The sequence below is a fragment of the Bombina bombina genome, chromosome 2 (genome assembly GCF_027579735.1).
Source record: "Bombina bombina isolate aBomBom1 chromosome 2, aBomBom1.pri, whole genome shotgun sequence".
Taxonomy (NCBI): Eukaryota; Metazoa; Chordata; class Amphibia; order Anura; family Bombinatoridae; genus Bombina; species Bombina bombina.
Window position 1 is genome coordinate 950,522,332 of NC_069500.1, and position 14,085 is coordinate 950,536,416.

At 37.6% G+C, this 14,085-nt stretch overlaps 1 protein-coding gene across 1 annotated transcript in view; it reads left to right on the top strand.

Annotated features, from left to right (window-relative positions):
• Positions 1 to 1,877: 1,877 nt before the first annotated feature.
• Positions 1,878 to 14,085, top strand: part of GRID2 (glutamate ionotropic receptor delta type subunit 2) — a 2,072,895-nt gene continuing 2,060,687 nt past the window's right edge. Inside the window, exons 1-2 of the mRNA XM_053700169.1 lie at positions 1,878 to 2,098; positions 2,968 to 3,050. Coding sequence (XP_053556144.1) covers positions 1,878 to 2,098; positions 2,968 to 3,050 — 304 coding nt within the window. The remainder of the gene's footprint in view (positions 2,099 to 2,967; positions 3,051 to 14,085) is intronic.

The following is a 14,085-nucleotide window of genomic DNA, read 5'->3' on the forward strand; positions in this document are numbered from 1 at the left end:
AATGACTCCCAGGAGTGGGACGTCTATGCTCCACCCAATTCCCAACAAAACAAAACACACAACTAAAAACAAGAAGAGCCTAGAATGGCTAAGCAAACATAACCCCTAACTATGATACTACAGTATGCTAATACAGTACTGAATGAAATCGCCCTTACAGGCACAATATACCACTGGATAGCACACAATGTATCAAAATCTCAAGTAACCGGTTACTGCTGTGAATTGTAGCAAGCGGGGCCCCAGTAAATATTCTCAAGATGTTAATGGGTATCTGTGAATTGTAATGTCCAGTCCCAGACACTTAGTGCTAATTGCACGCTCTTGTAAACATCACAGTCCTACTGGTATGAGCAGTTCATTTGTAACAATTGTGACGATACTGAAATCACCTGGCACATAAGTGTAAACTACACGCACAGGCTTAGAACTTGGTGTTAAATGCTTGTTCTTTTGTAAACATCACAGTCCTGCTAGTATTAGAAATTCACTTGTAAAAATTGTAACGATACTGAAATCGCCTGGCACATAAGTGTAAACTACACGCACAGGCTTAGAACTTGTATATCCACTTAGTATGTACAAATGTTGCCGCTTGTTTTTTCATCTGTTCACCATTCACAGTGTAAACTTTTTCAACACTAATTGCATGCAACGTGTCAGATAGCTGATACATATATACAAAATGCAGTTGTGTTAAATGCTTGATCTCTTAAAGACTTTCTTATAGTTACTTAATCCTCGCCTAATCTCACCTTCATATATGTCTGCGCTCACCACTGAAAAGCTGGCAAGTATACTTAGACATACCCGAATTTCTGGAATTCATCGAAGGGTGTGAGCTGGCGTTCTTCACTTGCATTACCGTGGAGGAGATCTTGAGAAAGTTTTGCGGTCTGTTTGATTCACCTGCTCCAGGCTCTACATCACCAGTGTCTCTGCATGACGCGTTTCACCCCTCCCACACAAGGTTAGAGACCAGGGCTTCATCAGATGTGCTAGAGAGAGGCTGATCCCTACATTTAAATGATTTCTTTACTTCAGGTAACGCCTCCTTTGCACTGAGGTGTAATTAGAAAAGTTGATTAAACTACCTTACGTGACATTTATCACCTTAGTGTGTGCCGTGCTAAAATCGGGACAGGCTGGGAAAAGACTTATTTACCACTTATTTCTTATTACTGCCTTGTACCAAAAGACGCAAACATAAGCAATTATATTTATTTACAATGTAACCAACATCTTGTTATGTTTAAACATAAAAGTGACAAGCTTTGTAAAACTATCTATGTATTTTTAAGATGCTAAAGACATCAGTGAATTTTGAGACGAGAGAGATCTCCCTATATTACCATATTATGCAAACATATGAACATGTTTATTACATACAATGTATATTTTTTAACCACTCATATTTCTATTACATTCTCCGGTTGACTCCGGAAAAATGGTCTTAAATGTTATTGCTTCCTTATACTGATGTTTAACCTCTTCATAATGCTGCTTGCTATTTTCAGATAAGATATCACACTTATAATACAAATCTTAACAGACTAACGGGAATCAGAAAGGGCCATTTTACTTGTAAGCAGGTTTTTGGGAAAATAGGGTTGTCTTCAGTGAACTAGCAGAATGGGTTGAGAAACATGTAGTTGTATGGTTTAGGTTTGTGGACGATATATTCATCCTCTGGAAAGGGGATGAAAAATCGGTCACAGAATTTGTTAAAATCCTCAATCAGAATGAATTAAATTTGTTCCTTACATTTAGTGTAAGCAAAAATGAAGCTACATTTTTTAATTTGAATATATGCAAAGTGGGGAACGAAATTCATACCGAAGTTCATTGTAAAAAGACAGCAACAAATAGCCTGTTACATGCCCAAAGCCATCACCCGCAAGCCCAAAAAAATGGAGTCCCAGTGGGACAATTCCTCGGGCTTAAAAGATGTTGTTCATCTCAAGCAGCCTTTGAAAAGCAGGCTAAAGAAATGGCTGAAACATTTATCTCTAGAAGCTAATCAAAAAGACAGGTTAAGAAAGCCTCGGTCAGAGCACGTTATACAGCTAGGAGTGACCTTCTATATAGTCAACGTAAGGTACAAAATGATGTGAATCATGCCAGACTAGTGACAAGATATAATTCACATTGGGGTAAGCTACGGAGTATTTTGAACTCACATTGGCATATTCTAACTAATGATGCTTCCTTAACAGGATGCATTTCTGAATATCCCTTATTAACAGCAAAGAGAGCACCAAACATAAGGGATAAGTTGGTGCACAGTGAGTATAAGAGAGAATCAAACACTAACTGGCTCACCTCTGCACGAAACATAGTGGGATCCATTCCCTGTGGACACTGTGTTTATTGTGTGTACATAAAAAGATCAAATAGTTTCTGTACACCTACACGTAAAAAAGTGCATTATGTGAGAGACAGAATCTCTTGCACTTCAACAAATGTTATTTATTTGTTGAACTGCCCATGCCCGAAATACTATGTAGGTAAAACCACTAGGGAGCTCAAGGTACGTGTACGTGAACATAGAAATGACATTAAAAATAATGAAAATGATAGCCCAGTGGCAAGACATTTCAAGGCATTCCATAATTCTGACCCTAGTAAACTTCAGATGATGGGTATAGAATTACTTAAAGAGAATAGACGAGGAGGCAACCTGGATAGGATCATTCTTCAGCATGAATCGAGATGGATTCACAGACTAAACACGCTAAGTCCCGTTGGTTTGAATGAGAAGATTGAGTATTCATGTTTTTTTATAAATCTGCAATAAATTATTGTCCATATATCTGCAATAAATTATTGTCCATATGTTTTAAGGCAATACACATATATACATAAATAGTAACATTCATCTGCTTACAACAAGTAAAATGGCCCTATCTGATTCCCGTTAGTCTGTTAAGATTTGTATTATAAGTGTGATATCTTATCTCAAAATAGCAAGCAGCATTATGAAGAGGTTAAAAATCAGTATAAGGAAGCAATAACATTTAAGACCATTTTTCCAGAGTCAACCGGAGAATGTAATATAAATATGAGTGGTTAAAAAATATATATTGTATGTAATAAACTTTAGAGGCATTATATGGTAATATAGGGAGATCTCTTTCGTCTCGAAATTTACTGATGTCTTTAGCATCTTAAAAATACATAGATAGTTTTACAAAGCTTGTCACTTTTATGTTTAAACGTAACAAGATGTTGGTTACATTGTAAATAAATATAATTGCTTATGTTTGCGTCTTTTGGTACAAGGCAGTAATAAGAAATAAGTGGTAAATAAGTATTTTCCCAGCCTGTCCCGATTTTAGCACGGCACACACTAAGGTGATAAATGTCACGTAAGGTAGTTTAATCAACTTTTCTAATTACACCTCAGTGCAAAGGAGGCGTTACCTGAAGTAAAGAAATCATTTAAAAGTAGGGATCAGCCTCTCTCTAGCACATCTGATGAAGCCCCGGTCTCTAACCTTGTGTGGGAGGGGTGAAACGCATCATGCAGAGACACTGGTGACGTAGAGCCTGGAGCAGGTGAATCAAACAGACCGCCAAACTTTCTCAAGATCTCCTCCACGGTAATGCAAGTGAAGAACACAAGCTAACACCCTTCGATGAATTCCAGAAATTCGGGTATGTCTAAGTATACTTGCCAGCTTTTCAGTGGTGAGCGCAGACGGATATGAAGGTGAGATTAGGCGAGGATTAAGTCTTGCTTACCGCAACGATAAGAAAGTCTTTAAGAGATCAAGCATTTAAATCAACTGCATTTTGTATATTTGTATCAGCTATCTGACACGTTGCATGCAATTAGTGTTGAAAAAGTTTACACTGTGAATGGTGAACAGATGAAAAAACAAGCGGCAACATTTGTACATACTAAGTGGATATACAAGTTCTAAGCCTGTGCGTGTAGTTTACACTTATGTGCCAGGCGATTTCAGTATCGTTACAATTTTTACAAGTGAATTGCTAATACTAGCAGGACTGTGATGTTTACAAAAGATCAAGCATTTAACACCAAGTTCTAAGCCTGTGCGTGTAGTTTACACTTATGTGCCAGGTGATTTCAGTATCGTCACAATTGTTACAAATGAACTGCTCATACCAGTAGGACTGTGATGTTTACAAGAGCGTGCAATTAGCACTAAGTGTCTGGGACTGGACATTACAATTCACAGATACCCATTAACATCTTGAGAATATTTACTGGGGCCCCGCTTGCTACAATTCACAGCAGTAACCGGTTACTTGAGATTTTGATACATTGTGTGCTATCCAGTGGTATATTGTGCCTGTAAGGGCGATTTCATTCAGCACTGTATTAGCATACTGTAGTATTATAGTTAGGGGTTATGTTTGCTTAGCCACTCTAGGCTCTTCTTGTTTTTAGTTGTGTGTTTTGTTTTGTTGGGAATTGGGTGGAGCATAGACGTCCCACTCCTGGGAGTCATTCCATGTATTTTTAGTAATAAAGCAAGTTGAACACTGTGCAGCCTTGGTCCTTCTTTGATTGATACATTACCATATTCAATCCTTCTCTTGTTGTAACTATGGTTCATATATATATAAGTCTTTGATACAGCAATCAAATTTACCATTCAAATCAATCTCAGTTCCTTATAAAGTGCTCATCACCACTCAGGGTCTCGTAGTCTCCTTAAATATATATATAAAAAACTAACAACTCTGGTGACAGCACTTTTTCTTAAATATAAAAAATAATTAATTGCCCCTCCCACTGCTCTTCCTTTCCCCCCCCCTGCCTCCTTTCTATGGCTTTATTTCATCTTAGTCCAACCCCTGATTTTCATTGCATTTTGTGATAATACTAAGCAACTTGCATCTGTAGCTATAACAAAGGAAACAGTATCAGACACATATGTAACTAGGTTTCCTCAGATGTCTACAACAAGCTAGAGCGCCCTCCACAATCTAGCAGCCGACGCAAACATTTTTTTGTCAACATTGAACTCAACAGCAAATTGCACATTCTCCATTGTTCTTGTTTAAACCAAAGTTTTATTTTATTACTTTATTACATTTCTCTCCTTTTAAATTGCTATTGGATTGTGCTCTGTATCACTCTTTAATCATTACCTCCTGCAATACCGATAAAAGACTATGTAGCAACCCTACCCCACTCCATATACTCATTTTTCCGATTACAAATACTTTTACTATGTACAATTTTCTATACCCTTTGTGTTGGCTGTGTATTTTGTGTATACTGTATAGTGTATAACTATAATAAAAACTATTGTTAAAAAATATATATATTTTTTATTGGAGTGACAAAAGCTCTGGTACAAAAATAGCAAACAGCTGTTTCGGACTAGGTGAGCCCGAAACGTAGCTGTTTGCTATTTTTGTACCAGAGCTTTTGTCACTCCAATAAATTTGTTTTTATATTTAAGAAACAGTGCTGTCAGTGAACTTAGCTTTGTTTATATATATATGTGCGTGCATGTGTATGTGTATTATGTATATACAAATATGTATGTATGTATATATATATATATATATATATATATATATCCAATATGAAGGCAAATGTGTGTGACATGCAATAAAGCCACTTTTGATTAAAACCAGAGAGTGTATTTGCCTTCATATTGGATGTATTTGTTCCTGCTGCACCCTGGTCCCAAGCATTGATGTTCGTGAGAGTGCAACATGTTGGATATACAGTATATATATATATTGTTAACAGATGCATAAAGCTTTATTAACGCACCAACCTATATAAAGCAGTTTCAAACAACTCATAGACTATTCAGAACTATGCAAAAACTTCTACATATATTTATAGCTCTCATTTAAACACACAGGGGCCTATTTATTAACGTACGAGCGGACATGATATGATGAAGCGTATCATGTCCGCCACACATCGATATCATGAACTGCTTGTGCAATGTCGCCCCCTGCAGATTCGCGGCCAATCGACCACGAGCAAGGGGTGTCAAACAGCGCGATCGTATAGGATTGATGTCCACGGGCTCAGAGCAGGTGGACAAGTTATGGTGCAACGGTCTTTCCTGAAGGATCGCATGGAAACAGGGGCTTCAAGCTCCTTTTGGAGCATGATAATTCAGCCCCACAGTATGACATTATAATATATTTTTGATGACTTAAAGTCAAATTTTAGTCAAGTTTAAATTTTGTAGAATACATTTTCTTTATATAAGGACATACATTATATGTTAAATTCCTTTTTTTTTTTAAAGAATGGAAAATAGCAGTTTGCTATGTACACAATGTATACAGGGAGTGCAGAATTATTAGGCAAGTTGTATTTTTGAGGATTCATTTTATTATTGAACAACAACCATGTTCTCAATGAACCCAAAAAACTCATTAATATCAAAGCTGAATAGTTTTGGAAGTAGTTTTTAGTTTGTTTTTAGTTATAGCTATTTTAGGGGGATATCTGTGTGTGCAGGTGACTATTACTGTGCATAATTATTAGGCAACTTAACAAAAAACAAACATATACCCATTTCCATTATTTATTTTTACCAGTGAAACCAATATAACATCTCAACATTCACAAATATACATTTCTGACATTCAAAAACAAAACAAAAACAAATCAGTGACCAATATAGCCACCTTTCTTTGCAAGGACACTCAAAAGCCTGCCATCCATGGATTCTGTCAGTGTTTTGATCTGTTCACCATCAACATTGTGTGCAGCAGCAACCACAGCCTCCCAGACACTGTTCAGAGAGGTGTACTGTTTTCCCTCCTTGTAAATCTCACATTTGATGATGGACCACAGGTTCTCAATGGGGTTCAGATCAGGTGAACAAGGAGGCCATGTCATTAGATTTTCTTCTTTTATACCCTTTCTTGCCAGCCACGCTGTGGAGTACTTGGACGCGTGTGATGGAGCATTGTCCTGCATGAAAATCATGTTTTTCTTGAAGGATGCAGACTTCTTCCTGTACCACTGCTTGAAGAAGGTGTCTTCCAGAAACTGGCAGTAGGACTGGGAGTTGAGCTTGACTCCATCCTCAACCCGAAAAGGCCCCACAAGCTCATCTTTGATGATACCAGCCCAAACCAGTACTCCACCTCCACCTTGCTGGCGTCTGAGTCGGACTGGAGCTCTCTGCCCTTTACCAATCCAGCCATGGGCCCATCTATCTGGCCCATCAAGACTCACTCTCATTTCATCAGTCCATAAAACCTTAGAAAAATCAGTCTTGAGATATTTCTTGGCCCAGTCTTGACGTTTCAGCTTGTGTGTCTTGTTCAGTGGTGGTCGTCTTTCAGCCTTTCTTACCTTGGCCATGTCTCTGAGTATTGCACACTTTGTGCTTTTGGGCACTCCAGTGATGTTGCAGCTCTGAAATATGGCCAAACTGGTGGCAAGTGGCATCTTGGCAGCTGCACGCTTGACTTTTCTCAGTTCATGGGCAGTTATTTTGCGCCTTGGTTTTTCCACACGCTTCTTGCGACCCTGTTGACTATTTTGAATGAAACGCTTGATTGTTCGATGATCACGCTTCAGAAGCTTTGCAATTTTAAGAGTGCTGCATCCCTCTGCAAGATATCTCACTATTTTTGACGTTTCTGAGCCTGTCAAGTCCTTCTTTTGACCCATTTTGCCAAAGGAAAGGAAGTTGCCTAATAATTATGCACACCTGATATAGGGTGTTGATGTCATTAGACCACACCCCTTCTCATTACAGAGATGCACATCACCTAATATGCTTAATTGGTAGTAGGCTTTCGAGCCTATACAGCTTGGAGTAAGACAACATGCATAAAGAGGATGATGTGGTCAAAATACTCATTTGCCTAATAATTCTGCACTCCCTGTACATCACTGTATAAATATATCTCTGCCAACAGTTACAAATAAGTAATTAATATTAGTTTTGTTAAACATTCTGCATGTTTATTATAATGTGTCCTTTTAACAATGGAGGATTCATGTTCGGGTGTATGCACCTTGCTAAAGCATATACAAAAATATAATTCCTAGTATGTTAATGCCCTTTTTTATTAAATTCCTTGTAAATTACATGTATCTGAAGCTTGAGCGACACCTATAAATATAGTAGAGAATGAGTAGAAAAAATGGTTAATTGATAGCTTCAGTAGAAATATAGAAATGTAGGCCGAAGCGGAATGCAATGCATATATCTCGGTTAAAATGTATGTTACTGATTGTTAAAGTCAAATAATACATATGAGATGTAAAGATAGGCAAATGTGCTGAAAATGTAACTCGTTTGGTAGAATGCATAGTCTTGTGGACATTCGTTTTGGACATTCAAATGTTGATAAGAATGAAAATCCATTTAAATTCGGTAATCAAATGTTGCTTTCATTTTCGAATGTTCATAATGCAATCGAATATCCACATTCAAATTTTCGAATGTAACATTCGATTTAACAAATACTAATCAGAAGTTCAATCGTTCATTTTTTTTCTCTTCAATATCTATTGTTTTATTTGTATCCCTATTTCCCATGTTTCCAGTTAGTGTACGTTTCTTTCTGTATCTGCCTAAACTAATGTAAACGAGGTTGACAATGACAAAGTATCTTGGATAATGTTGAAGCAGGCAGGATGTTTTCTTAAATTGAAGTACTATGTACTTTTCAAGCAAGATAGCATATATCTATAAAACATCTGATTCTGCATTTCAAACTGTTATCAATGTCTAACCTGAAAATTATTGTGAAGAACAAGATATAGTAGCGAGGCAGATTATGTTCAGGTAATACAATGCGATTTTCTAACTGCCATAAAACTTTTTTCCATGGAAAAATTATGACTATGTATTTTGATGTTACAAACAGAAAAAACCCATTAAGCCTCGGCACAACATTATCCATTAAGAAAAAAAAATAAAAACCAGGTTTATTTTTATTCTCAGTTTTTCTTTAAATGCTAGATTTATTCCTTCAAATAACATTAGAATAATAATAAAATTGTTCCTGACCCACCGGTTGAGTGAGTTTGTTGTACAGTTTCTCATAATTGTTTTTCAGACACAGCATTCATGTGGCATCTAGACCTTTAATAGTGAGGAGATCCTAATCTGGGGGTCGATCCGATATAAAGCGTCGCCCGCAAAAGCCGGCGACGCCAATATTTGCGCGGATTTGGTATCACATATACGGCGTAACCTAGAAGTTACGCGCGTATATTTCTGCCGTCGCCCGCAGTTTTTTGGGCCATAGGCAGGTATACCAAACCCGCGCAGTTTGGTATCCAATATGCAGCGTAAGGACTTACGTGGCGAAAATGGAGAAAACTTACTCCATTTTCACCTCGCCACAAAAAGCAGCCGTAAGAAGCCTTACGCTGACTATTGGAGCCCCGTAACTCCCTAAACTAACTAGAAAATAAACCTAACACCTAACGCATGCGCAATGTCTATCTCCCTGTCAACCGCGATCTGCTAAAATAAACCTAACACCTAACGCATGCGCAATGTCTATCTACCTGTCAACCGCGATCCCCCCCCCCCGAAATCCCTAATAAAGTTATTACCCCCTAAACCGCCGCTCCCGGACCCCGCCGCCATCTACATAAACTAACCCCCTACTGTGAGCCTCTAAAACCGCCGCCATCTACCTTATCTATCCCCTAATCTGACCCCTTACACCGCCGCCACCTATATAAAAATGATTAACCCCTAATGTAAGCCCCTTACACCGCCGCCATCTCTATTAAAATGATTAACCCCTAATTTAATCTACCTACCCCGCCGCCAGCTATATTATCTAAATTAACCCTAAGTATATTATAGTTAATATAGGTATTACATTATATATATTAACTATATTAACCCTAATTATATTAGGGTTAATATAGTTAATATAGTTACTATAGTATTTATATTAACTATATTAACTCTATCTAACCCTAACTATTTTATATTAAATTAATCTAATTCATTTATAAACTAAAATGTTCCTATTTAAATCTAAATACTTACCTATAAAATAAACCCTAAGATAGCTACAATATAATTAATAATTACATTGTAGCTATGTTAGGGTTAATATTTATTTTACAGGTAAATTGTTAATTATTTTAACTAGGTATAATAGATATTAAATAGTTATTAACTATTTAATATCTACCTAGTTAAAATAATTACCCAATTACCTGTAAAATAAATCCTAACCTAAGTTACAAATACACCTACACTATCAATAAATTTAATAAACTACTAACATCTATCTAAAAATACAATTAAATTAACTAAACTAAATTACAAAAAAAAACAAACACTAAATTACAAAAAATAAAAAAAAGATTACAAGATATTTAAGCTAATTACACCTATTCTAAGCCCCCTAATAAAATAATAAACCCCCAAAATAAAAAAAATTCCCTGCCCTATTCTAAATTCAACAAATTTCAAAGCTCTTTACCTTACCAGCCCTTAAAAGGGCCTTTTGTGGGGCATGCCCCAAAGAATTCAGCTCTTTTGCATACAAGAAATACAATACCCCCCCCCCATTACAACCCACCACCCACATACCCCTATTCTAAACCCACCCAAACCCCCCTTAAAAAAGCCTAACACTACCCCCCTGAAGATCTCCCTACCTTGTCTTCACCACACCGGGCCGAACTCCTGATCCGATCCGGGCGATGTCTTCCTCCAAGCGGCAAAGAAGAATTCTTCCTCCGGCGATGTCTTCCTCCAAGCGGCAAAGAAGAATTCTTCCTCCGGCGACGTCTTCCTCCAAGCGGCAGCAAAGTCTTCATTCTTCCGGCGGCATCTTCAATCTTCTTTCTTCGCTCCGCCGCCGCGGAGCATCCATCCCGGCCGACTGCTGAACTTGGAATGATGTACCTTTAAATGACGTCATCCAAGATGGCGTCCGCCGAATTCCGATTGGCTGATAGGATTCTATCAGCCAATCGGAATTAAGTTAAAAAAATCTGATTGGCTGATTGAATCAGCCAATCAGATTCAAGTTCAATTCGATTGGCTGATTGGATCAGCCAATCAGATTGAGCTCGCATTCTATTGGCTGTTCCGATCAGCCAATAGAATGCGAGCTCAATCTGATTGGCTGATCCAATCAGCCAATCGGATTGAACTTGAATCTGATTGGCTGATTCAATCAGCCAATCAGATTTTTTTAACTTAATTCCGATTGGCTGATAGAATCCTATCAGCCAATCGGAATTCGGCGGACGCCATCTTGGATGACGTCATTTAAAGGTACATCATTCCAAGTTCAGCAGTCGGCCGGGATGGATGCTCCGCGGCGGCGGAGCGAAGAAAGAAGATTGAAGATGCCGCCGGAAGAATGAAGACTTTGCTGCCGCTTGGAGGAAGACGTCGCCGGAGGAAGAATTCTTCTTTGCCGCTTGGAGGAAGACATCGCCGGAGGAAGAATTCTTCTTTGCCGCTTGGAGGAAGACATCGCCCGGATCGGATCAGGAGTTCGGCCCGGTGTGGTGAAGACAAGGTAGGGAGATCTTCAGGGGGGTAGTGTTAGGCTTTTTTAAGGGGGGTTTGGGTGGGTTTAGAATAGGGGTATGTGGGTGGTGGGTTGTAATGGGGGGGGGGGGTATTGTATTTCTTGTATGCAAAAGAGCTGAATTCTTTGGGGCATGCCCCACAAAAGGCCCTTTTAAGGGCTGGTAAGGTAAAGAGCTTTGAAATTTGTTGAATTTAGAATAGGGCAGGGAATTTTTTTTATTTTGGGGGTTTATTATTTTATTAGGGGGCTTAGAATAGGTGTAATTAGCTTAAATATCGTGTAATCTTTTTTTTATTTTTTGTAATTTAGTGTTTGTTTGTTTTTTGTAATTTAGTTTAGTTAATTTAATTGTATTTTTAGATAGATGTTAGTAGTTTTTTAAATTTATTGATAGTGTAGGTGTATTTGTAACTTAGGTTAGGATTTATTTTACAGGTAATTGGGTAATTATTTTAACTAGGTAGATATTAAATAGTTAATAACTATTTAATATCTATTATACCTAGTTAAAATAATTAACAATTTACCTGTAAAATAAATATTAACCCTAACATAGCTACAATGTAATTATTAATTATATTGTAGCTATCTTAGGGTTTATTTTATAGGTAAGTATTTAGATTTAAATAGGAACATTTTAGTTTATAAATGAATTAGATTAATTTAATATAAATTTAGTTAGGGTTAGATAGAGTTAATATAGTTAATATAAATACTATAGTAACTATATTAACCCTAATATAATTAGGGTTAATATAGTTAATATATATAATGTAATACCTATATTAACTATAATATACTTAGGGTTAATATAGATAATATAGCTGGCGGCGGGGTAGGTAGATTAAATTAGGGGTTAATCATTTTAATAGAGATGGCGGCGGTGTAAGGGGCTTACATTAGGGGTTAATAATTTTAATATAGATGGCGGCGGTGTTAGGGGCTCACTTTAGGGGGTTATAGATATAATATAGCTGGCGGCGGGGTACGGGAGCGGCGGTTTAGGGGTTAATAATTTTATTAGGTTGCGGCGGGGTAAAGGAGCGGCGGTTTAGGGGTTAATAGCATTTTTATTGTTAGGCTAGTGAGGGGGGATAGCGGATAGAGGGTTAGACGTGTCGGGCTATGTTAGGGAGGCGTGTTAGACAGTGCGGGCTATGTTAGGGAGGCGTGTTAGACAGTGCGGGCTATGTTAGGGAGGCGTGTTAGACAGTGCGGGTGTTTTAGACTTTAGTCAGGTTTTATAGGCGCCGGCAGATTCTAACGTGGCGCAAGTCACTGGCGACGCCAGAAATTTGTACTTACGCAGATTTCTGGACATCGCTGGTTTGTGAGACTTACGGCACGTTAGCATCTGACGGCGACCTATATGGGATGGCTCGAGTTGCGAGCTGAAACTGCGGGCGACGCCGGTTCCCTCGCTTGCGCCGCAAACTGCGATCGATATCGGATCGCGCCCCTAATGCTTCATCACACAACCCTATTAATACCATTTTATGAGAAGTAATGTATCGGGGAGGAAACAATAGCTCCATTACAAAGTATTATAGTATACACTATGCTGTACACAAACTTTGTTTATTCACCATAGATCTATATACAGATACCACTGTCTGGCTCCTAAAAGTATGACTGGCTACTAAATATTCTTCCTGGCTCCTAAATGTTAGACAGATTTGTCGACCCCTGGTTTAAACACGTGAAAAATTAAAAGAATCATGCTTTTACTTATACAGAATTAAAAATATACATAATAAATATTAAAGCAAAACAAGGAGGATACTGGATAATGGAAGTTTTCATGTGGCTAAGATTGGTAGAATAAAACACCCTTAAGAATGTGTCGGATTCTCTCAAAGCAAGGTATTGGCAGAGTTTACTCAGAGTGAAACTACTGAAAAGCCATATGCTCACCAGATTTTCTAAAAGATTGTCAAGGCCTCAAATTTGAACAATTTGTGTTATGGGTTTCAATATTTGAATTTTATGTAGTGTAGGTAAACAGAGAATACACACCTTTATTACTATCATGCTATGTCTATTCAACTGTCCCTTAATACCACACAAGTACTTATACAATTTTTTTTTTACAGTAAATAAAAGGTCAAAATAATAAAGCGGTTTAGGTTGGTTTATATACAGAGAAGTATCTAAAATTGAGTGATACCTGTTGTTACTCTTTTAACTCTGTATGTCCTTTTTGAACCACTGAGTCCAGGAACCTGGCAGTGTCCCAGGAGAGGATTTCAATTAACATTTTTTATACACTGTTTTTATATAAATCACGTAAAAACGTAAATGATCTGATATATTATTTATCTAACACACTTTGGAATTACCAAACGGCTCTTGCACTGTTGTTTTTTGCATCTGCTCTTCAAAGTTATGCAAGTTATGTCTACAGCAGACCCTCTGTTTAATGGTCCTTTAATCTAAGGCAAGGCTTGACAAATTATATCAGACGTTATAGTCAGACAAAAAAACTGCAAACCTAGCTACAATTTTAAGAGTCAAGCAACTGATGTAATTTAATATCAAATATATTTAGTAGCAGGGCTCCCTGCCTGTGAGGATTTGTCAAGTCCT